The sequence below is a fragment of the Haplochromis burtoni genome, unplaced genomic scaffold (assembly GCF_018398535.1).
Source record: "Haplochromis burtoni strain Fernald_Lab_line unplaced genomic scaffold, NCSU_Asbu1 Contig_114, whole genome shotgun sequence".
In the NCBI taxonomy this organism is placed as follows: Eukaryota; Metazoa; Chordata; class Actinopteri; order Cichliformes; family Cichlidae; genus Haplochromis; species Haplochromis burtoni.
In genome coordinates this window covers 1,543,536-1,565,419 of record NW_024582475.1, presented here as the reverse complement: position 1 = coordinate 1,565,419, position 21,884 = coordinate 1,543,536, and the positions used below count along the sequence as shown (strand labels likewise).

General features: G+C 38.4%; 3 protein-coding genes across 3 annotated transcripts; all 3 read left to right on the top strand.

Moving 5' to 3' along the window:
- The first annotated feature begins 825 nt into the window (after nucleotides 1-825).
- Nucleotides 826-9,336, top strand: hexa (hexosaminidase A (alpha polypeptide)). The gene is made up of 14 exons (XM_005928782.3): nucleotides 826-1,152; nucleotides 1,677-1,781; nucleotides 1,905-1,970; nucleotides 2,389-2,435; nucleotides 2,551-2,661; nucleotides 2,754-2,855; nucleotides 3,088-3,220; nucleotides 3,536-3,716; nucleotides 3,857-3,943; nucleotides 4,029-4,101; nucleotides 7,994-8,174; nucleotides 8,409-8,499; nucleotides 8,607-8,714; nucleotides 8,826-9,336. Exons 1-14 carry the CDS (start codon nucleotides 891-893, stop codon nucleotides 8,887-8,889), a joined length of 1,611 nt encoding a protein of 536 aa, XP_005928844.1. The 5' UTR covers nucleotides 826-890; the 3' UTR covers nucleotides 8,890-9,336.
- Nucleotides 9,337-14,960: 5,624 nt separating this feature from the next.
- On the top strand, nucleotides 14,961-18,261 carry nr2e3 (nuclear receptor subfamily 2, group E, member 3). Its single transcript, XM_005928780.2, has 9 exons — nucleotides 14,961-15,117; nucleotides 15,236-15,328; nucleotides 15,597-15,741; nucleotides 15,845-15,948; nucleotides 16,062-16,325; nucleotides 16,486-16,670; nucleotides 16,791-17,031; nucleotides 17,115-17,220; nucleotides 17,348-18,261. Exons 2-9 carry the CDS (start codon nucleotides 15,241-15,243, stop codon nucleotides 17,478-17,480), a joined length of 1,266 nt encoding a protein of 421 aa, XP_005928842.1. The 5' UTR covers nucleotides 14,961-15,117; nucleotides 15,236-15,240; the 3' UTR covers nucleotides 17,481-18,261.
- Nucleotides 18,262-18,945: 684 nt separating this feature from the next.
- stoml1 (stomatin (EPB72)-like 1) lies at nucleotides 18,946-21,858 on the top strand. Its single transcript, XM_005928774.3, has 7 exons — nucleotides 18,946-19,272; nucleotides 19,649-19,755; nucleotides 19,835-19,984; nucleotides 20,657-20,860; nucleotides 20,942-21,149; nucleotides 21,225-21,425; nucleotides 21,523-21,858. The coding sequence occupies exons 1-7, from the start codon at nucleotides 19,131-19,133 to the stop codon at nucleotides 21,726-21,728; spliced, it is 1,218 nt and encodes a 405-aa protein (XP_005928836.1). The 5' UTR covers nucleotides 18,946-19,130; the 3' UTR covers nucleotides 21,729-21,858.
- Nucleotides 21,859-21,884: the final 26 nt, after the last annotated feature.

Genomic DNA, 21,884 nt, shown 5'->3' with positions numbered 1-21,884 from the left:
TAGTTCGGTCTTTAAAAAAAAATCTGTATTTTTTTTTTAATTATCATCATTTTTAACATTCTGTTGAATTACCTGTTGAATGAGTTTCGTGAGTGAGTTCGGTCATTTCCCTTTACTTTTCATTTAATACATTTCATTTAATAAATTGATTTGGCTATATAAATAAAATTGAATTGAATTGAATAAATGGATCGCTAAAATTAATTCGAGTAGTAGACTTCTTAATTAAAGTTTACAATGACTTAAAATAACCTACGTTTACTTATATTTTAAAGGGATGCTTATATATATCCGGGTCAGATTCTGCGGTTCAGGCAGCACATTGCATGACACATTTGCAAACACTTTGTTGAGTCAGTTGTGTGAGTACGTCCCACTGTACATGCTGCTTTAAACCAGTCTTTTATATATATATATATATATATATTAAAATATATATATATATATATATATATTAATATATATATATAGTGATATATATATATTAATGTCATATATATATATATATATATATATCATAATAATCTGACAATACTATAATATTGGCCATATAGGTACGCTTTGTCTTTTATATATATTATATATATTATATATTATTATATTATTAAATATATATAGTATATTATATATTTTAATTATAGTATTTAGTATCTATAATAAAACTGAAAGCATTTCCTGTAAATTTACAATTTATTTAAACTACAGCGACCTTGGTCCAGGTCTTACCAAATGAAATAATGTTTAAATAAAAATAATGTTTACTTATATTTACCGGAAGACGAACTCGACTTATTAACTCGCTGCCGCAGTCATGTGATTGCATTCATCTAAGCACATGACAGGTATCGTTTTGACGGTGCAGTTCGCGCTAGTGAAGAGCGAGGGAAGTCATGTCTGTAGTAACGTCTGGACGATACACTTTTCCCAGCTATAATTTGGTGTTTTTTATTTTCCTCCAGCTTGGGCTGCACTCAGTTGAGGGAGTATGGCCTTTACCGCAATCTATTACCTCCTCACCGGAGCGATACCCTCTGAATCCCCAGGCTTTCTACTTTACTTACGGAAGTCAATCAGCTGCACAGGAGGGCTGCTCTGTTCTGGATGAAGCATTTAAGAGATACTTTTCTCTTATTTTTCCAGACTACTCATCTGGTAGGTTTTATAGTGAGGTGAAATTCTTAAAATGCAAAAACGAAGTAAGATTTAAAGTCTTGCTGAACTTGAACGTTGTAGTTGTTCAGTCAGACTGTTTAGATATTCGAAAAACATTAAGGATATGAAATAGCCTATAAAAACTAACTTTTTGTGAAAGTCTAATCTGGACACTATTAGTAGATGGTTTGGCATTATAACACGTTTAAAACATGATTGTAAACGCACAATAAACAGAGCAAAGTGCTCACGTGGCTTCAATGTTGTTTGTCATGCTGGCTTTTAAAACAGATCAATGGTCATTGTACAGACAACAGGTCATCAGTCAGCCAGCACGGGCATACCAACTGAAAATAACCTCACAATAACAATGGACGAGAGTAGCACAGCTTCGTTTTTGTCTTTTCAGAAACAAACACAAGAACCACAGCTCCTAGGGAACAAAAATCAGTGTGTAATGTGCTTAAAGTGCAAGTTTACTTCTGCAAATACTGTGGTAATGGTTTAATATTTATCACCACCAGGTTACGGTTTTCTGCGATTCAGTGTGGATAAACCATTTACTGTCCAAGTAAGTGTCGGCCGCGATGATTGCGACAGCTACCCAGATCAAGACTCTTCTGAGCAATGTAAGTACAACCCGCTGATGCCCATTGATTAGAGCAAGTAACACTGTTTTGTAATGAATTTAACCACCATAATACTATATAGAGATTGACAAAATATCATAATTTCTGCTGTTTGTGTTCCAGACACTCTGAGCGTCTCTGCTGGACAAGCATCTCTGAAGGCAGAAACTGTGTGGGGTGCTCTAAGAGGTGATTATAGCATATGTAAAATATATCTGAAGAGCATTGGTAATTAAACAAACATGTTAACCATCCCTAATTTCCTTCGGGATTAATAAAGTATTCTGATTCTGATTCTTAAGCTGGCAAAGTATGTCAAAGCTTGATGAGTTGTAGCAGATTTCTTGTTCTACTACATATTCAGTAAGTAGCCTGTCAGGTTGTGCTATGTATTTCCAGTTTTTTTTTAACTCATGTGACTCAACTGATGCAACACTTCATGTGGCACACACACAGACACCTTCTTTATAGTTTTACTCAGTAGAATTTCAAGTAGGCCTACTGCATGTGGATTATAAAGTAGGGAAATTCCAACATTTTGTCAACCTCATCTATCATGTATAACAAATTGCTGATTATGTACTGTACACCCTCTGTTTAAGCACAGGTCTGGAAACCTTCAGTCAGTTGGTTTATCAAGAGGATTTTGGCTCAGTAAGTCGCAGTTTTTCCTAATGCACAAACTAACAACAAGGCCTCTGGAGTAATCACGTTTCAAATATGTGCATAATTAATATTTTTCCCTTTTTTCTGTTTGTTTTTAATTTAGTATTATGTGAACAAGACTGAGATTAAAGACTTCCCCCGCTTTCAGTTCAGAGGGATTTTATTGGACACTTCACGTCATTATTTACCAGTGCAGGCCATTTTAAAAACCCTGGTAATAATCAGATGACACAATCGAAACTTCAGCCTTCTGTTTGAGTCACTGTATTTATTTTAAGCTGTATTGACATACATGTTTTCTGTTAGGATGCGATGGCCTTCAGTAAGTTCAATGTGTTTCACTGGCACATTGTCGATGACCCCTCCTTCCCTTATCAGAGCCGCACCTTTCCGGACCTGTCTGCTAAGGTTTGTTGATATTCTTCCTTGAGGCACTTACGTAAGTCCTATCATATGATCCTCACTGTAACTATGCACATTCATTACAATTTGCCTTGCAAAAAATATCCTCATTTTCTAAGGTGTTCTTGGGTATTTTATCCCAGAAATCTAAGTAGGTTTAATGCATATAGACTCATGAGATAGGAAATGGCTGAAAAATAGCATCCACTCTGAACAGCGACTTCTGGCTCTTATTCAGGGGGCTTTCCATCCGATGACTCACATCTACACGCAGTCAGATGTAGGAAGGGTGATCTCATTTGCCAGAATGCGGGGAATAAGAGTCCTTCCTGAGTTTGATTCACCAGGCCACACTCAGTCTTGGGGAAAAGGTAAAAATTCAGTTAAACTCCCAACATCCAGTAAGTGACATTAACAATAAACAGTTTAGTCCAAATGATTTCAGCATTTTGATCTATAGAAGAAAAAGTACTTGGCATGATGTCCAGTTAAGGCTCAGTAGGAATAATTTCTGCCAAATCTGCAAGTCAAGACTATAAATGGCAATATAATATGTAGTGAAGGCTGACTTACTGCTTATGTGGTTACATCAGTGGAACAAATTGTCTGCTCTCGATAGAAAATGCAAAAAAATGTATTTGAAGGATATGACTGAGTCAAATTAATTATTTACAATTATTTCTCAGGCCAGTCTGATCTGTTGACTCCCTGCTACAGTGGGAGCAGCCCTTCTGGTACTTTTGGTCCTGTTAATCCAATATTGCCCTCCACGTACAAGTTCATGGCAACACTATTTAAGGAAGTGTCTTCGGTGTTTCCTGATTCCTATATCCACTTAGGAGGAGATGAGGTTAACTTTTCCTGCTGGTAGGTTAAAATGTAACTATCATTTACACGTCGGCTGATTGTTAATGATTTCAAATAAGTTTTTCTGATTTTTGATAATTAAATAAAATAGAGTTTATGAAAATGTTACATAAACAATGAACACAATTTTTTTTCTGTAGGAAATCCAACCCTGATGTCCGAGCATTCATGCTGAAAATGGGATTTGGAGCAGACTTCACCAAACTGGAAGCTTACTACATGGAGAAGTAGGTTGTAAAAGGGAAAATACAATGTAGAAGGTTCTGCAAAATACACCAACTGATGCATTCATGTGCTTATCTTTTTTTTTAGCATTGTGAACATCACTGTAGCTCTCAACAGAACATCCATTGTGTGGCAGGATGTTTTTGACTATCATGAACGAGTAAGTACGCCCCACCGAAACACTTATATTTCATGATATAAAAAATGTACATTTCCTGCGTTTGTGGTTTTTAGAGGATGTGGTTGGAAGTGCATGATGTTGATTTTAAACGGTAAACGGCCTGCATTTGTATAGCGCTTTCCTAGTCCCTAAGGACCCCAAAGCGCTTCACACTACATTCAGTCATTCACCCATTCACACACACACATTCACACAAATTTAACAAGTACAAATTTGAAATAAAAAAAAAAGTGAATTTCAATGAATTTTATAATATTTTACCAGGGCAGTACTGTCCAAAAGCCACCCATAATTTATTTATATTCTGCTAAGAAGATAAGAAATAAGTGCAGTTCTGTATATAAATGTTCCTGCACTTAGGCAAGCTTTCTGGTAATTTCTTTAAGTAGTCTTCAGGAATAGTTCTCCAGATTTGAAGGACATTCAAAGCTCTTCATTTTTGTTGTTTCGCATTGGTAGTGTTTGTGGTCATTGTCAAGCTAAAAAAATGAAGCTGTTGCCAATCAGACGCTTTACAGATGGTATTGCATGCTGGATCAAAATTCTTGCTAATCTTGCTGCTAATGACAAAGTGTCTAAAGATACAATGTAAAATTCTTTGCTGGTTCATCCCTTGGGTGTGTTTCTATGCATGAATAATTCATTGGTAAGTGTTAAATGGCCTAAAAGAAATCCTTGGGTACAAGGATTGGACTGAAATCGAGTGCTAAAGCAGCCAATGCCCAAAGAAAACCAGCCTGGAGAACTATTGCACAAGACAACCCCTGAAAAATTACAACAAAGTATTGCTCCTTGGAAGCAAAATATGAAGGAATGAGGAGTGGCTCAACATTTTTGCATAGTCCTGTGTCTTTACAGTTTTGTTCTTGGATTATTAATTATAGATATTTTAGAGTGTGTTCAAGTATCTACAGGATCCATGCATATTCTATAAAAATGCACCAGTTATTTTTGTAGTTGTTGTGACACTGTTGGCTCAGTTGCTATTAGCTCTGCAGATGAGTACAGGATGGAAATTGTCACATTAAAACAGAACTGGCTAATTGTGGAAAAAATAAAATCCTCTATTAAGAAGTTCTTCAGATACATTTGATACAAATATAATTTTACACTCTTCAGGTTTAGTGGTTTGAGCCAACTAACCAGCAGTTTAAAACAGTTTGTTGACAACATCCATCTGTTCTGTTCTGATCTGATCTTTCACCATGGACTGTATGCAAACAATGGACGTGAGAGGTCTGAAAAAACACAGCCAACGCACAGTGCCTGAAATCGGCATTCTTTCTAGTGTCCTGAAGGGGGCGAGTCACTTGAGTGCAAAAAGAAAGCTTGTGTTTAGTTTCAGTTGCCAGTTTTAAGCCTTACTGATGCCCAACGTGATACTCGTTAAAACAGCAAGAGAGCAACAGTAAAGACACCTAGCTGTGTCCATTATTTATATACAGTCTATGTATATCATGCTTTCTGTTTATCTGTCTGAGAGCCCAAAGCCTTGTGTTACAGCACACTTCTCTATCAGTGGTGGAGGTATGGAGAGAGGGCTGTTACCTGTGTGAAGTACGCAGGGTGGTTAAAGCAGGGCTCAGGGTAATTCTAGCCTCTCCATGGTATCTGGACCAGCCCGGACCTACACACAACTGGGCCCGCTACTACACTGTGTGGCCCCTCGCCTTCAAGGGTCAGAATCTGAAAACTGTGTGCTGTGCAGAGTTAAAGATTTTCAAGCTGCTGTGTGTGTGTGTGTGTTTGTTTGTCTGATATTAATCAACAGATAAAACATGGTTTTACGTAAAATATATATCTATGGATAGCTACAATTTGGGGACTATTTACATGGTGTACAAAGTGTTTATACCAGTTTATACATCAGTGTTATTAAGGCTGTTCTGTGTCCCAAGACTGTACCTGAAATCATTTTTTTCAGGTATGAACAAATAATAATAATAATAATATAACTTGGTGTGTAAAGAACTTGGACACAGCTACAGAGAGATGTGATTGTTGTGATGCTGCTTACTGCTGAACACACATATAAAAGTCCTGCTACTGCCAGCTGCTTTGCCAAAGCAAAAACCCAGCAATTGACTCTTTGTTTATCTGGGAGATAATCAAAGAGTTAAGCATATGCATAATGGTGTCTTACTAAATATTCCAGATTTTTTTTATTTTTTAAAAAAAGGTCTTGAAAGCATAACCACATGCTTGCTCCTGACCTAATCTGCTGGTAGCCCATTAGAGATTCCACGGCTGCTTCCATCAGACAAGCTTAGCAGAAGAAAGTTACAGATACTGTTCATGTTTGGTTCTCCAAGCCATTTAAAAACCATTGTTTTTATACACAAAACTGCTGGAAATTCAAATTCAAATCAAATCAATTTTATTTATATAGCACTTTTAAAAACAACAACTGTTGACCAAAGTATTGTACAATAAAATAATCAGATAACATTTAAAAGGAAAGTAAAATAAAAGATAAGACAATAATAAGAATAAAAGAATGACAGACTCATACATAATTAAAAGCCAAAGAGTAAAAATGGGTCTTTAAATGAGTTTTAAAAGTATCCAGTGTTGGAGAGGTCCTGATATGTAAAGGCAGTTTATTCCACAGTTTCGGAGCAGTCACAGCAAAAGCCCGATCTCCTCTGTGTTTTAATCTAGACCTAGGAACAACTAGAAGCATTTGGTCCGCAGACCTCAAAGATCTCACTGGAGTATAGCAATTTAAAAGATCAGAAAGATATATAGGAGCTAGTTCGTGCAATGTTTTAAAAACAAGTGTCAAGATCTTAAAATCAATTCGAAAACTTACTGGCATCCAGTGTAGCGAGGTGAGTATAGGGGATATGTGCTCTCGCTTCTGCTTGCCAGTCAGTAGCCTTGCCGCGGCATTTTGAACCAGCTGTAGTCGGCCAATAAGTTGCTTACTCAAAGTCTCTGAAGCAGAGAAATGGCTTCACCTTTGCAAGTAAGCGGAGGTGAAAGAAGCTGGTCTTGATCACATTATTTATCTGTTTATCGAATGTTAAATTACTGTAAAAAATCACACCTAAATTCCTCACAAACGTTTTTTTTTTATAATTTTCTAAGGGGCCATGGTCATAATGGTCACTCAATTCAGCACAGTTTTCTTTATTGTCATTATATAAATATATGAAAAAACTCTTTAAGGGACAGGATGAGCAAGTTAACAGACTTTGTCTTAATTTTAGGGTATAAAAGCAAAGATAAATGTATCTTTGCAAGTACTGAGAAAGATGGGAAATTGTAAAAACATTATACAGATGTTGTTGAGGTTTTTCAAATAATGTCAAGGGAGATAACATGTTAAAAAGAATAAATGCAGCAGTTCAGTTTAACAATTCTCCGTGGACAGAGGCTGTATTGATCACAGTTTGTTGGTAGTAATGTGAGGATAATATGCTGGTGAGATAATTCGTTTAACAGCCTAGACTGTATGCTTTGTCATCAGAGGCAGTTTTGGGATTCTGCAGAAGTTGAGCTTGATGCTTTCCCAGAAAGAAAAGAAAATTCTTGCCAGCGTCTTTCACTTTCATCTTGTGCACATGCTTAGGAATAATGGCTCAAGGAAAGTTCAACCCTGGTTGCCAAATGTTGGCTACATGGGGATTGTCCAGACTGGGCATTTTTCCAGACATGAATGTGCACTAGATGAGTAACTTTGTGCTCTGGCTTGTGCTCTGAGGATTAGAAATTCTTTGAACTGTGGCTTTTTTTTAATATGTGACTTTTCTGAATGATAAAGTATTTAATACAAACATACTAATCAACTGGATTCAACATACAAAAAAAAAACTTGGGCAATATAACACACAAGGAGCAAGACAGTTGTTGTTGTTACCCTTCTCAGATTCCTAAGGACACAGTGCTGCACATCTGGAAGGGCCTCCCCGCTTCTTATGCGGCAGAACTCAGCGCTATCACCAAAGCTGGCTACAGGGTCCTGCTCGCTGCACCTTGGTACATCAACCACATTTCCTATGGCCAGGACTGGCGCAACTACTATACCGTGCAGCCTCTGAACTTTTCTGGTGTGTGTTGGCCAAGTAATATAACAAAATAATACAACCTTGCTCACTTATGTGCTGTCCATGGTGCTTCTCTGGTGGTGGGAGCTATCAGTAAAGATTTCTTATTAGTAAGACCCATTAAAACTCTGACTTGACAAGTTTGATTTGAAGTGGTGTGATAACATTGAACTGTAAATAGCCAATTCTAAAGTATAACATGTTATTCAAGAAAAAAAATCCACATCTTTTTCACAGGTACCGAGGAACAGAAGAAGCTGGTGATAGGGGGTGAAGTTTGCATGTGGGGGGAATATGTAGATGCTACTAATCTGACCCCACGTCTTTGGTAAGAGATTGAAAAGATCCCTGAAATGATCAAACTAGAGAACCTAAGTAGAATGTGCAGCCCATGAGATTAATCAAAATAATGACCGGATGAATCCAAAATCACAGGCCAAGGGCAAGTGCTGCCGCAGAGAGACTGTGGAGCGATGAGAAGCAGACCTCTGACGTGGACAAGGCGTTTCCTCGATTGCAGGACTTTCGTTGCGAACTCCTGAGGTACTTTAGCTTTTCTGATAACGCACATGGCATACCTCAACACATCACCGCACTCTTTTTTATGAGGTCTGCTTAATATACACCGATGCTTCTGTTTCACTTCGTTTGCAGGCGGGGTATCCAGGCAGAGCCTCTCTTTGTTGGACACTGCAAACACGAGTACCAAGGTGTTTGATTATAATGGACCGTGTGGCATTTTTGAGCATTTGAATCGATTAACTTCTGAGGTGTAACTGGAAGTAATTTTTTAAAAAAATGGAATGGAATTTCAAGAGGTGTAAATTCTTCAAAAAGAAATTTTTCTCTGCTTTTAAGTCCAATTTACACTTGTGTTTCCTCAGGGATTTTCCTCTTTGTATTGCAACTGCTGTTTTTTAATTTTACATTTGATTTGATACATTTATATCATGTAGTGATCATATTTAATAAATGTGAAAGTTTACCTACATTATATGAGATGATTACAAAATATACAAATCAGTTGTGTTTGAGTTTAAAAGGCACATGCCAGTATGATGTAGCTTGCTCTCTTTTCCATTCAAATGTAATACAATTATGATAAAGTCACATTGCTGTGTAGACTTTTATCAAAATTAAAATCCATCTGGATGTAGCATTTTTAGTGGGAGAAATGTTTTGTCTGAAAAACGCTACGTTCAGGTGAACAGAGTCAACTTTGTGGGATTTCTATACCTGGATGATTGAGCATCAAGATGGTTTTTTAATTATTATTAGAATAATACCAGAGACAACAGTTTGTCTCAGGTATAGAACACATGATCGTCTCATCCTAGGCAACTGATTTAAACTTAGAACCCTATTTTATAGCTAGATTAATGTTACAAATGAAACTAACTGCACACCACCCTCAGGAAGCAACCCAAAAAAGAAGACAAAATTCTGTGGAAGGAAGAGTTTCCTCCAAAACTTGCTGATATTGGACACAGACCCCTGCACATACTATCACTGTTTATTTAAAAAATAAACAGAAAAACCACCACCGTTTACTAGCCAATGAAAATAATCTCGGGTTTATTTGGAGGAATTATTAAAACAGCAACCCTTTTCCTAGGTTTGCCAACCATCCTGGAATAAACAGTGCTTATTCCAGATGGGTGACCGTCTGTCTGTAAAGGTTGATTGGAAGTGAAGAGAGCAGAGTGAAAAGAAGTGTGCAGTGATGAATAGACACTTGGGAGGCTGTTGGGCCAGAAACCACAGATATGTAAGCACAAAGGTACAGAGGTGGGAGACACAAAGGGAATAATGTGTCACAGTGGTAAAATGCATAGACAGGTTCCTGTAGCAGCATAACTAGACAAAAGACACATGACTGTGTCTGGCCTAATTATAAAGCTTATAAAACAGATAAGCATCCTTTCAAAAGCATAAAGGCTGTCCCTTACCCAAGTCCAACACTATATAACAGACCAATCTGAGCAAAACAGTCCACCTGAGACCAGTTTACAACTTTCAGCTTTACTTTGATGCCATATAAAAAATAAAATTACCCATCATTCCACTTCTCCAATTCAGGCTACCACAGGGCAAGAGATAGTACACCCTGGACAGGTCACAAGTCTGTCGCACAGCTAACAGAGACAGACAGACAGCCTTTCACACTCAAATTCACACCATTATGAGCAATTTAGAATCACAAATTAACCTTAACTTTACATTTTTGGACTGTGGGAGGAAGCCAGAGTAGCTGGAAAGAACCCAGAAATAGAGAGACCATGCAAACTCAACAAAGAAACGCTTTGGTCAGATTTAAACCCAGGACCTTCCTGCGAAGCAACAATCCTAACAACTGTGCCACTGTGTTGCTACAAAAGCAGTGCAAAAATGCTGCAATGCCCCAAGATGCCATAAGAGAGTCTATATAAGGCTCAGAACATTGGTGCAGCACTGCTCTTGCACAAAGAGACACTTTCAATTCTCCCTGGCTGTTTGTGTTTTTACACAGAAATCCAGACTGCTTCTGAAGTAACAGTGGTCATGACCCTTATTATTGTAAGTGAACTGTAATGTGTAAGCCCATAAATGTTCCAGTGGGTCATACAGCAACTCTGATTCATCATTTGGTCTTACTTAGTTGGTTCACTTTTGTAACACAGTCTAGTGGTGTGTGTCTCCCTCTACAGACCACCTAGGGAATGACTATGTTAAAAAATAAAATAAAGGCATTGAACTATGTGAATGGCCCTGTTTTAAATCATTTTAGGATGCTGTTGTGAGTGTCAGTGTATATACATGACTTCTATCGGCTGCTTCTTTTTTATAAGTCTTTACTGTCATTGCAGTTTAACCTGTTATTTTTGTGCGCTGGACTTTTACTTGAGCACTGTGGGCTTTGTTAAGTAAATCACTTATCCCTGGCTTATTTTGACATTTCTGGGAAATAGTCAACTGATCCAACCAAATAAGATTAATTTGTCAGCAGAAACACAGATTTCACAGTAGCTGTCAGCGAGCATCTGTTGAATAGAGTTGACTTTACTCTGATGTGGGCCAAGATAGCTGATTTTGTCATTGCGTGGATTAAAGCAATGGTAGCAGATGGCAAGGAGGGCCAATCCCTATCCTTAGTGCTGACACCTCACTCCTTGTAATTCATCTGATTGGGGTGGAGTTGGGGGAGGGGGGTCCCCAGGAAATGCTGAACCAAACACAACAAAGCTTAAGCAAGCAAGCTCGGTTAACCTATCACTGGGGCCATTTAGAATCACACAGACATGCTGAGTCCTGTGTAATCAAAGCTTGTGCATATGTTAATATATGGGGAACAATATCATTAGCCTGTCAGGGTTAGGGTTAGTGTGCTTTATTTTCTATATATTTGAGGTGGTTAAGTTTAGATATAAGTTGGTACAAAACTGTAACTTATTACTATTTTGAACTTTAATTACTTTAATCTGGAAAAAGTTCAAGTTTAAATGAATAAAAATCCTAATCCAAATAAAGAATGGTCATTTATTTTATGATTTGGCAAATTTGAGGATCCTGTAGAGAACCACTATAACTTTAAAAGTTAATCTCACTCTTTGACAACTGCTGACATTCAAGGAGATTATATCAAAAAGCTGTTTAGATTGATGCAAAGACTTGTGAACTAGCATTCAAGGGCATCCTGTGAAGTTTTTTGCAGGGCACGTAGTTTTTATGCAATGCACCTCACTACAATAATAAGTCTTTAATATGCACAAAATGTAGATATGCGATATAAGATAATGCCATTCCTGACCCTTAAATGAATGCAAGGCATTTGAAATGACCCATGCATTTGAGGGTTAAAGTAATGAGCAACTGATCTGTTTGATCTGACAAACAACAGAGCCAAGGTTTTACTGGTGACGCGTGTCCAATCACATGACCGGCGCTGTCCTCATAAATGTTTCCACTAAATACATAATCATCTAAACAGCTCATGGCAGCATGCTGCTAAAGATTGTGCCGTGTCTGCACAACAATCACAGGGCTGGGCAGGGAAGAAACGTGACAGTTATTCCTGGCAGATAAAAGACTCAAAGCAGGAGCTTGCTGATGGCTGCAGCATCTTAACTGTGCGGAAGAGAGTCAACCCTTCAAAAAACTGAGCTAAAAAGGACTTAACATGTGTAGTTCCTAGTGTTAAGAACAAAATAATCATCTCGCCCTGACATGTGAGGAACACACGTGCTACAAAATCTGATGTGGGAGTCCAGGTTGCCATACTTAAATATGTACTTCTGACTTGTGAATCTCCTCAGAGGTCGTTTTCACTGTAACTTTATACTGTCACCAAGTGTGAAGTGTAAATGCTAATGTGCTAAATTAAGGTGTCCAGAGTGTGTGGACTTTCAAAGCCTTATTTATTACATCAAATGCTACATTTGCCTTCACCAGCACAGAAAGTTGGGTGGATTTAAATAAAAGTGGGAAACAAAGAAAATAGCAGCAATAAAGGAGAACAAAATAAAAATATCAAAGAGAGTAATAGTGATGACAAATGAATAAAAATATCCATTCAGCCATCCATCCGGTCTCCCTGATGCATCCACCAGAGTGTGTGAATGCCAGGTTAAAAGTGCTTAAGTAATAAAAAAAACCCACTTGTATGGATGAGGCCTGTAGTAGGAAAACATCTGATATATAACTACCAATATAGTATAAAACAAGCGATTCACATACCACTCAGGAAGTCTCTGGTTTGTCATGAAAGCTATTTTTAAAATATATTTTACTTATGCACTTATACTAAGCTCTTTCTAAATATTTCTTGTGTCTTTCAGTCATTGTCCAAACAGAGTCAGAGTTGAAGGTCACTGACACTCAAAAAGTTCCCACTTCATCACCACCAAAGAATCCAAACTAATCACCCCTCCTATCATATGAGCTTGATGCCATTTTTCATCAAGGACATCTGACAGATCTTTCTGACCCAGGCAGTCACCTCCAACTTAATTTTGTTTGCCGGTACAACTTCCTTACCAGTCTTTCCCTTCTAATGTCCTGTCTCCCTCCCTTCAAACCCTGATGGGCAGTGTGGGCTCTTCTCCTGATTTTATTTTATTCTGGTTAGAATCAGTTTGAAATTTTTTTTTAAGAATTTTTTTTTTGCCTTTTGTAGAAAAAAGGTTTATTTAGTTGTTCATTCTCTCGTAAGCTGATGGTAACATAACTGACAAAAGGTTTTGTAATTATCATTTAGTCTTTTCATATAATTTCACAAGCTACCACAGCGTGTCAAACCTGTGAGTGTTATAGGTTCTGGGTTTATGTGGCCCCATGTGCACAACAATAATTTGAAGACGACCCATGCTTAATCCATTTATACACCAGTTTAGGGCAACAAAAAGAGCTCTGTTTTCAATGCTATGTTCGTCTCTTAAATTCAAGAGTGACTGACATTATATAATTCAGTCTATGGAGACTGTAGGAATCATTAGTATTAGTGTCTTTGTTATGGTGTTATATGTGGTCAGCTATATGCAATATTCAATACAGAAAATAGTGTGCAGATTTCTTTAGATTTTTGAGAGATGAGAATTTCCATAAAGCCATTCAAGGCAAGAAAGGATTCATTTGAGTTAATCTAGTTCAAATTTTCTTAAAAATAAGTTGCATCACTCAATTAGGCAGACGGGGGCTTCAGAGAAAAGCCACCATATGGCAGTAAAATGGAATTAAGGTTCAACCCTTTGCTGCTCTTTCAATCTTTGTGCTAATTCTTTTTCTTCTCATTATGCTCTTTCGTGACCCCTCACCCAGAAGGAGATCACATTTCATTGAAGGTTAAGCTCTTTTGCTAATTTGGGGTGGCTATCTTCTCTTGAGGTTGTAATGTCATTGACAGAGCCAATATGGCACAGAAGGAACATCTTAATTCTGGTATAAAACAAAGCAAAACAAGACAGTCTGCTGCTAATGAGCACTAATATAATAGTTTGCCTGTTGGCTGTTGCTAGCAGGAAATTTCTTCTGCAAATCATGCTTACAGTGACACTCATAAAATCCTTGCAGCGCAGAACTGTAGTGCCATAAGGCTAAACTGCATCTCTGAACACATGAGCAAATAAACCAACACTGATGTTTTTAGGGAGAAAAAGTTGCTGTCTTGTAATATCATTTGGCATGATACAGCCAGACTGATTGTAGTAATGTGGGAACATCGTTCACAGCAGAACAGAACAAAACAGGATGGGAACAAAACAATCTAAGAGAAAATTCTGTTTTTTATATAGTGCCAAATCACAAGAGCAGTCCCCTCAATGCACTTTAAATTGGAAATAAACAATAACTAATGATTAGATGTCGAGTGCTGTAGAAACACTCAGTGCATCATGGGACACCCCCAGCAGCCTAGGCCTATTGCAGCATAACTAAAAGTGGATTCAGGATCACCTGTTCCAGCCCTAACTATATGCTGTGTCAAAAAGGAAAGTTTTAAGCCTAATCTTGGGTGACTGTCTCCCAAATTCAACCTGGGAGCTGGTTCCATAGAAGAGGGACCTGAAAGCTAAAGACTCTGCCTCCCATCCTACTTTTAAATATTCTAGGAACCACAACTAACAAAATAACCAGAGAGAGACAGAAAGAAGGAGTGAGAGAAGAAAGAGGAATGAATATACTTAGTGCCTGTAAGTGGTGTGACTGATTGATTTACCCTTATAGACGGTAAAGATTAAGAGGATGACAAATCAGCATTTGCTTACACAGCGCCTGGTGCTAATCTCCTTGTTTTCCTCCAGACGACTCAAGCTCTCACACTCATTCTGGAGAGAGAGAAAGAAAGAAGACGGCGAGTTGTATCTCCCTTGACCCCACCTTCATCAGATTTAAGCAGTACAAGAACATCAGCACTGTATCCAGATCACTCAACAAGGCTTATTCTTTAAGGATCTTCCCTGAAGCTTTCTGTGAGGTAGTGTAAAGAAAAAACTTTTGATGAGCATGTTTTTGGGAAAATTGTGGCCAGTACTTTATCACAGAAAACAGTTCATGCAAAACAGGAAGTCATCTTATGTTTATATGTCTTTCAGTAAGGATGGAGGAGCAGATTTCAAAGATGAACATGTTTTCATCGGACACCTTGAAGGACTTCACGCAACAGAGCACAGACGGAGCTCAAGCAGGTGAGCCATTACTTACAAATTACTACAAATGTGCAAGATTTTAGAAAGCTTAGATGATGATTGTTAAAGGCTTCTCAGTACAGCAGACTAGACTCATAATTAATGCTCACAAAGTTTTAAATACAAAGATTTACACACAGAATCTGACACAAAGCTCAAAATGCGTAAAAGAGTGAGCTAATTTTACATCAGTCTGTAGTTAAAACAGCGTTGGTGCTCAAAAGAATCTGGAATGATTTTAAGTATTTCTACTATCTATTGTCTACAGAAAAAGGTCTGCGTAAATCGTTTGGCCAAGGCCTGCTTTGTAAAGTTTGCTCTGACTCAAGCAGTGGCAAACACTATGGCATCTTTGCCTGTAACGGCTGCAGCGGCTTCTTCAAGCGCAGTGTGAGGAGAAGACTCGTCTATAGGTGGGCAAGTGGCTCTGTGAAAGGCAGCTGTACATAACAGGAAAACAATCATATGACAATTAAGGAGGTGCATTTGAACTCCGTCTGTGTCTTTATTTCATAGGTGTCAGGCTGGAAATGGCAGGTGCCCTGTTGACAAAGCGCATCGAAACCAGTGCCAAGCTTGTCGATTAAAGAAGTGCCTCCAGGCTGGCATGAACAAAGATGGTGAGAAACTCAGAAAAAGCAGACCTTGTAGATATTATCTGTGCGTATTGATATGAAATACCTAAAGCCTCACTGTGAGATGGTGTAGCTTTTCCTGCGCTTTGTTGTGGCAGCTGTGCAGAATGAGCGACAGCCTCGAAGCACAGCTCACGTCAGTCCGGACTCTATAAATGTCGAAACCAAAAGGGAGCACCTGGTCACCACGCAAGCGCTCAGCCCCTCTGACACCTACTCAGCAGTCATCTCCAGGCCTTTGGTCACGTCGTCAGCTCCAATTTCTGCCACAGTAAAACCTTGCAGCAACATAAGTAACAACCACCGCTTTATGGTCAGCCTGCTGACTGCAGAGACCTGTGCAAAACTGGAGCCAGAGGACGGTAAGATCAAATGAAAGAGGTAAAATAACTTGGAAGAAAGAGGTGTAAACCTATTTGTCTTGAAATGAGTAAAAATATTTTGAAAACAGACTTTTTGATTTGACTTTACGGTGTGGGATATTTGGATTGTAATGCCTATGTCTCTTTTTCTGCTACACAGTGGAGGAAAATATTGATGTGACAACAAATTCAGAGAGGGACCTCACTCCCTTCGACAGCCGTTTGTCCCCTTATACCTCCAGCTGTCCAGAGAATGTGTATGAGACATCGGCACGACTCCTCTTCATGTCAGTCAAGTGGGCAAAAAATCTGCCTGTGTTTGCTCACTTGCCATTTCGTGACCAGGTGAGGCCTGTAGACAGATATTTTTTCTTTGTGTATTTGCATCTTAAAATGTTTTTTTTTAACATATATGGATAGTGTGTGAGACTAATGAGATGCTCAACATTTCTGTGAAATCCTCAGGTGATTCTTCTTGAAGAAGCTTGGAGTGAGATGTTCCTCCTGTGTGCCATCCAGTGGTCTCTGCCCATGGACAGCTGTCCTCTTTTGTCTCTGCCAGACCTTTCTACCCCACAGCAAGCCAATATCAACCTTCTTACTGCTGACCTGCAGATCTTAGAAGAAGTCTTTAGTCGCTTTAAAGCCCTGACTGTTGACCCGACAGAATTTGCCTGTCTGAAGGCCATTGTGCTGTTTAAGCCAGGTAAGGAATCACTGATGCAGCGATGGTAGTCACTGATTTCTGGATCACCAAACCGATGTCTGCTGTTTGAATCTCCCACGCAGAGATCCGCAACCTTAAAGATCCAGAACAGGTGGAGAATCTGCAGGCCCAGTCACAGGTGCTGCTGGGTCAGCACATCCATTCAGTGTATCCCAACCAGGGTGCCAGGTAACTGCACTTTCTTTTCTAACAAAATACCACAAAATCTTCAAACATAATAACAGCTGGAGAACGTCAAATCTCTCCCCGCCACAGAAACATTAAGCTCGCACTCTTTTTGTTTTTGTCCAACAAGGTTTGGGAAATTAATTCTTCTGCTGCCTTCCCTCCGCTTTGTGAATTCAGAGAAGATCGCTAAGCTGTTCTTTCAGAGGACCATTGGCAGCACACCCATGGAGAAGCTGCTGTGTGACATGTTCAAAAACTAAGCACACGGAGGAAAACTTCCTGCAAGCTGTGTGACTGTGTAATTCATGCATTCTGCTGATGACTTCTTTCATGTTTAATGCAAAAAAGCCTTTATGACAAAAGATATTTTGACATATTACTGTTTGAAAAACACAGTCATGAATGGATCAGAGACATTTATGTGAAACTGTGCTTTTTTCCCTCAAGACAAAGGCAACTTCTGGTTATGGCATTCTATTAAAGCACATTTTTCTGTTAAGTTACAACCACAAAGTCGTCTTGTGAAGCTTACAGCTAGACTTAATCATTCAGTGTACTGAGTAACAAGCGAAATAACAGTACATGCCAGCAAACATGTTTTTAAATGTTTTAAATGTCTATAAATATGAAGTTGTATTGTCGAGTATAATGATTTCTGGGATTTTTTTTTCTATTTGATTCAAATAGAGTAAATAAATAATGCAATAAACACTATAAAATATAGAATTCAGCATAAAAAGTATTAATCTTTTGAGAAGAACATGTATAACACATGTTTGAAACAGAAACCAAAGAGCTCTGATAGGTTTATCTTCCAACTGTTTTGTGACCATCATTTTCTTTGTTGAATTGTATTAAATGTATCAGGTTGTTCTAGATGGTCTGAAAAATATTAAAAGTATGACACAGAAAGAGAAAACCATATTTATACTGGGTAAAAGATAATTATATCCACAGGTGCAACAGCTCTGTGGTAGGCCACGTTTTGTACCAGAGCAAACAGAGCATCACATTCTCATGCATATCATATCATACATTTGTTTAGAACACTACTTCAGATACATAATTTAAAAGTTGATTTGTACAAATGAGTAATATAGGGGTGAGGCAGTGCAGTATATTTGTTAATTTTTCTTATTATTATCATTATGTTAATATTGTGCATAGTACCTTCAAAATAAAAGAGATAACATTTAATTCATAAGGAAAATGTATAGTGCATAAAAATAGGCTTTGGGGTCAAAACAAAAAACTGTGACTCGAACATATAGTGGAGTACTTTTAATATGTCCATGTTACCTTAACAGGTGGATTATAAACATGCAGTGTAATGAAAGGAGGGGCTTCACCCACCTACCTTTAGAATGTGAGGGACCCAAATTGCAGAAGACCTGCAAAATTGCAAAATGAATTAATTTAATTAATTATTTAATAATGTTTTTATTTAATATATGTTTTCACTTGTGGCCCTCCGTCTTCAATATGTCTAGAGTGCAGGTGTTTAAAACAGGTACATTTTAAATGTTATATATAACCCCTTTGTAAATCCTGTTCACTCAAGTCTATTTACTAATATAAGTAAAGACATTACACATAAAAAACACATCGAATCTTTGGAAATTAGTTTTTGACAGATGATCACTTTTTGGCACAACCCGGCCTATTTTAGGGATTATCGCCCACAATCCAGAGGACGGCGCTAATGCGCCTAAAGGCTATTTGACAGCCTCCGTGGCAGAAGAGGAAGAAGCAGAGGCGTAGCAAAACAAAAACACGGAAGCGCATCAGCATAGCGAGCTAACGTAAAAGTGTGTGAAAACAAAGTTTTTGGCGCGCTGACATTTGCACGGTGCCCGATAAAAAATATGAAGGTGCATTAATTAGGCGATAGCGATTATTTCAAATTACCAATGTTTAAAAACTCGTATCGCCTGCTCCCTCAAAGGGACTTCAGCACTCCGAGGACTCCTGGTCTGTTTGTGGACTCTAACAACTACCACAAAGGCCTTTCGTTTGACTACATCCCCAATGTTACTGAAAACGACTTCACAGGTAGGACACTAGTTAACACGAGCTGGTTTAGGGGGACATAATTTGTGGTTTAGGGTACGATTGTTATTCACTTCAAAGAGAAAGTAAGACAGACACTTAACTTCTTTTTCGTCAACATAAATTATATCAAAATACACAAAGAATATAATGAAATGTCTCATATATTAGAGGTGGGAATCATCAGACAGCCCACGATATGACATTATCACAATACTTTAATCATTTGTTCCTTATATTTATTTATTTACATTTATTTTATATTTCATATACTTTAGCATACTAGCACACTTTGTACACTGCATAGCTCTGGTGCGAGTGACTTAACTTGACCATCAGTAATGAAAATAACCCCTTCTTGGGGTTTCTTCCCTTTTAGACACCTCCCAGGGATGGTTGTCGTGGATCTGCAACCTAGTTGTCATCTCCCTGGTCTACATCTGCACCTTTTTAACCTTTCCAATAACGGGATGGTTTGTACTGAAAGTAAGTTTGGCTTAAAATTGCACCCATAGCATCTCCACTCACTTGTTGAGAATAAACAGACTTTTTTTTTTCAATTCAGACTGTGCCAAACTACCAGAGGATAGTAGTGTTTCGTCTCGGTCGAATATGTCCTCCAAAGGGCCCTGGTATCGTCCTTGTGCTGCCTCTCATTGATCAGTGGCAGAAAGTAGATCTGCGCACCCGTGCTTTCAACATCCCCCCTTGCCAGGTAAACTGCCAGACATGGTATTATTGGTATAGCTGGCCTGTGGCATTTAAAAAGATAAATAAAAAGATGATTCAGCATGTTTGTTAAACATGGTTTTGATAGTCTTTTGGATGAGATCCACTCTGCCCATATACATGTACAGTACATGATAATTAATAGCTAAAGAAGTGTTACATTATATCTTTTTATCCTTAAGCCACAGGAGAGGTTAGCATAGGATGAAATACATAATCTATGTGCCGTTGTTTCCTGGTTTCTGATTGCATAAGATCAGCTGATTTTTCTGCTCTTGCCACACTGTAACACAACACTTTTGAATTCTGAATACTGGTAAAACACATCTTATACGCATCATTTACCATTTAAAAATGTTTTAAAAGCAGTAACTTCAGTTCCATGAAATTTATTTTGTGTGTGCTGGAGATACTTTCTTCCTTCTCATATGGCTTAGCCTGTCATTCTTACCTTTAATACACTTAAAAAAAAGACAAAAACAATTCAAACTTCAAGTTGATGGCATAATTTATATTCAATTGAGCTTCAGATTTTTGCAAAGCCATTCCTCTTAGGAGCTGTGAATGTTATTTACTTAAGCGGAGATGCTTATGTACTAATTCGTTTGCCAGTTTGGCTTCATGTAAATTCAGCTGTCAGTACACTGTGCTGTTATAGGTGACTACTCGGGATGGTGGTGTGTTGTCAGTGGGAGCAGACATCCAGTTCAGGATCTGGAACCCAGTCTTGTCAGTGGTGTCAGTCCAGGATCTCAATGCTTCCACCAGAATGACGGCACAGAAGGCTTTGACCCACAGCCTGGCCAAGAAGACCGTCAGGGAGATTCAAACTGAGAGAGTGAAATTAGGGGAATATCTTGGGGTGAGGACATGCTTTAGCTACTCTGCGCTGATTTCTTTTGCTGTATCAGTTCATGTTTACATTCATGCTTCATGTTTACAGATGGACATAAACGAGATGACTCGTCCTTGGGGGCTGGAGGTGGATAGAGTAGAGCTTACCCTTGGTTCTCTACTGAAAGCCCCAGAGGAGAGCCCCTCTGCCCCCCTGATTATGCCCTCTGCACCTGGACTTGAAGGCCTCACTGGCCCCATTCAGCAGTTGGCCATGCACTTTCTGAGCCACGGTGCCACATCACGGCCTCAGCAGGGTAAGACAGAACACTTAAAAAATCTTCTTGCATCTTTTCCATAATTAGTGCTGTAATCTTCACCTCTTTCTTCAGAGGACAGCATAGCATTTACGGATGAGCTCAGCAGTGCTGCCGAGTCTGTCACTGCCACACCAGGTTGTGTTGAAGAGCTGCTCAGCAAAGTCAAGCTGCTCCTCTCTGAGTCTTTGGTCCGCCAGGTTGGGGCCTGTTATCAGTTTGACATCAGCTCAGGAGATGGACAACAGCACCGTTACTATGTGGATCTGAGCCAAGGTGATAAATGTCATGATTATGGAATTTTTACTTGGCGCTAAATGTGTGTACGAAAACATAAAAAAATGAAATCTGTCTATTTCTCTTTGTACTTTAGGTAGCGGTGCAGCTGGGGAAGGGTCCTTGTGTCGAGAACCAGATGTAACCCTGAATATGAGTGACCGTGACCTTCTGGACATGTTTCAGGGTGAACTGCGACCAATAGCTGCTTTTACAAGTGGCAGACTTAAAGTCCAGGGAGACATTAAAACAGCCATGAAGCTGGAAGAACTCATAAAGCTACTTAAGAAACATCAACTATAGTACATTTTAATTAATTTATTAAATCTTTAATTTTAACTATAAACTGTGTTTTTCATGTATGCTGTGACTGAATTTCTGTAATATTCTTATAATTTCTCACAAATTCCAAGTAAATGCTTGTTTACAAAGATAACGTGCTTTCTGAAGGTTATTTTA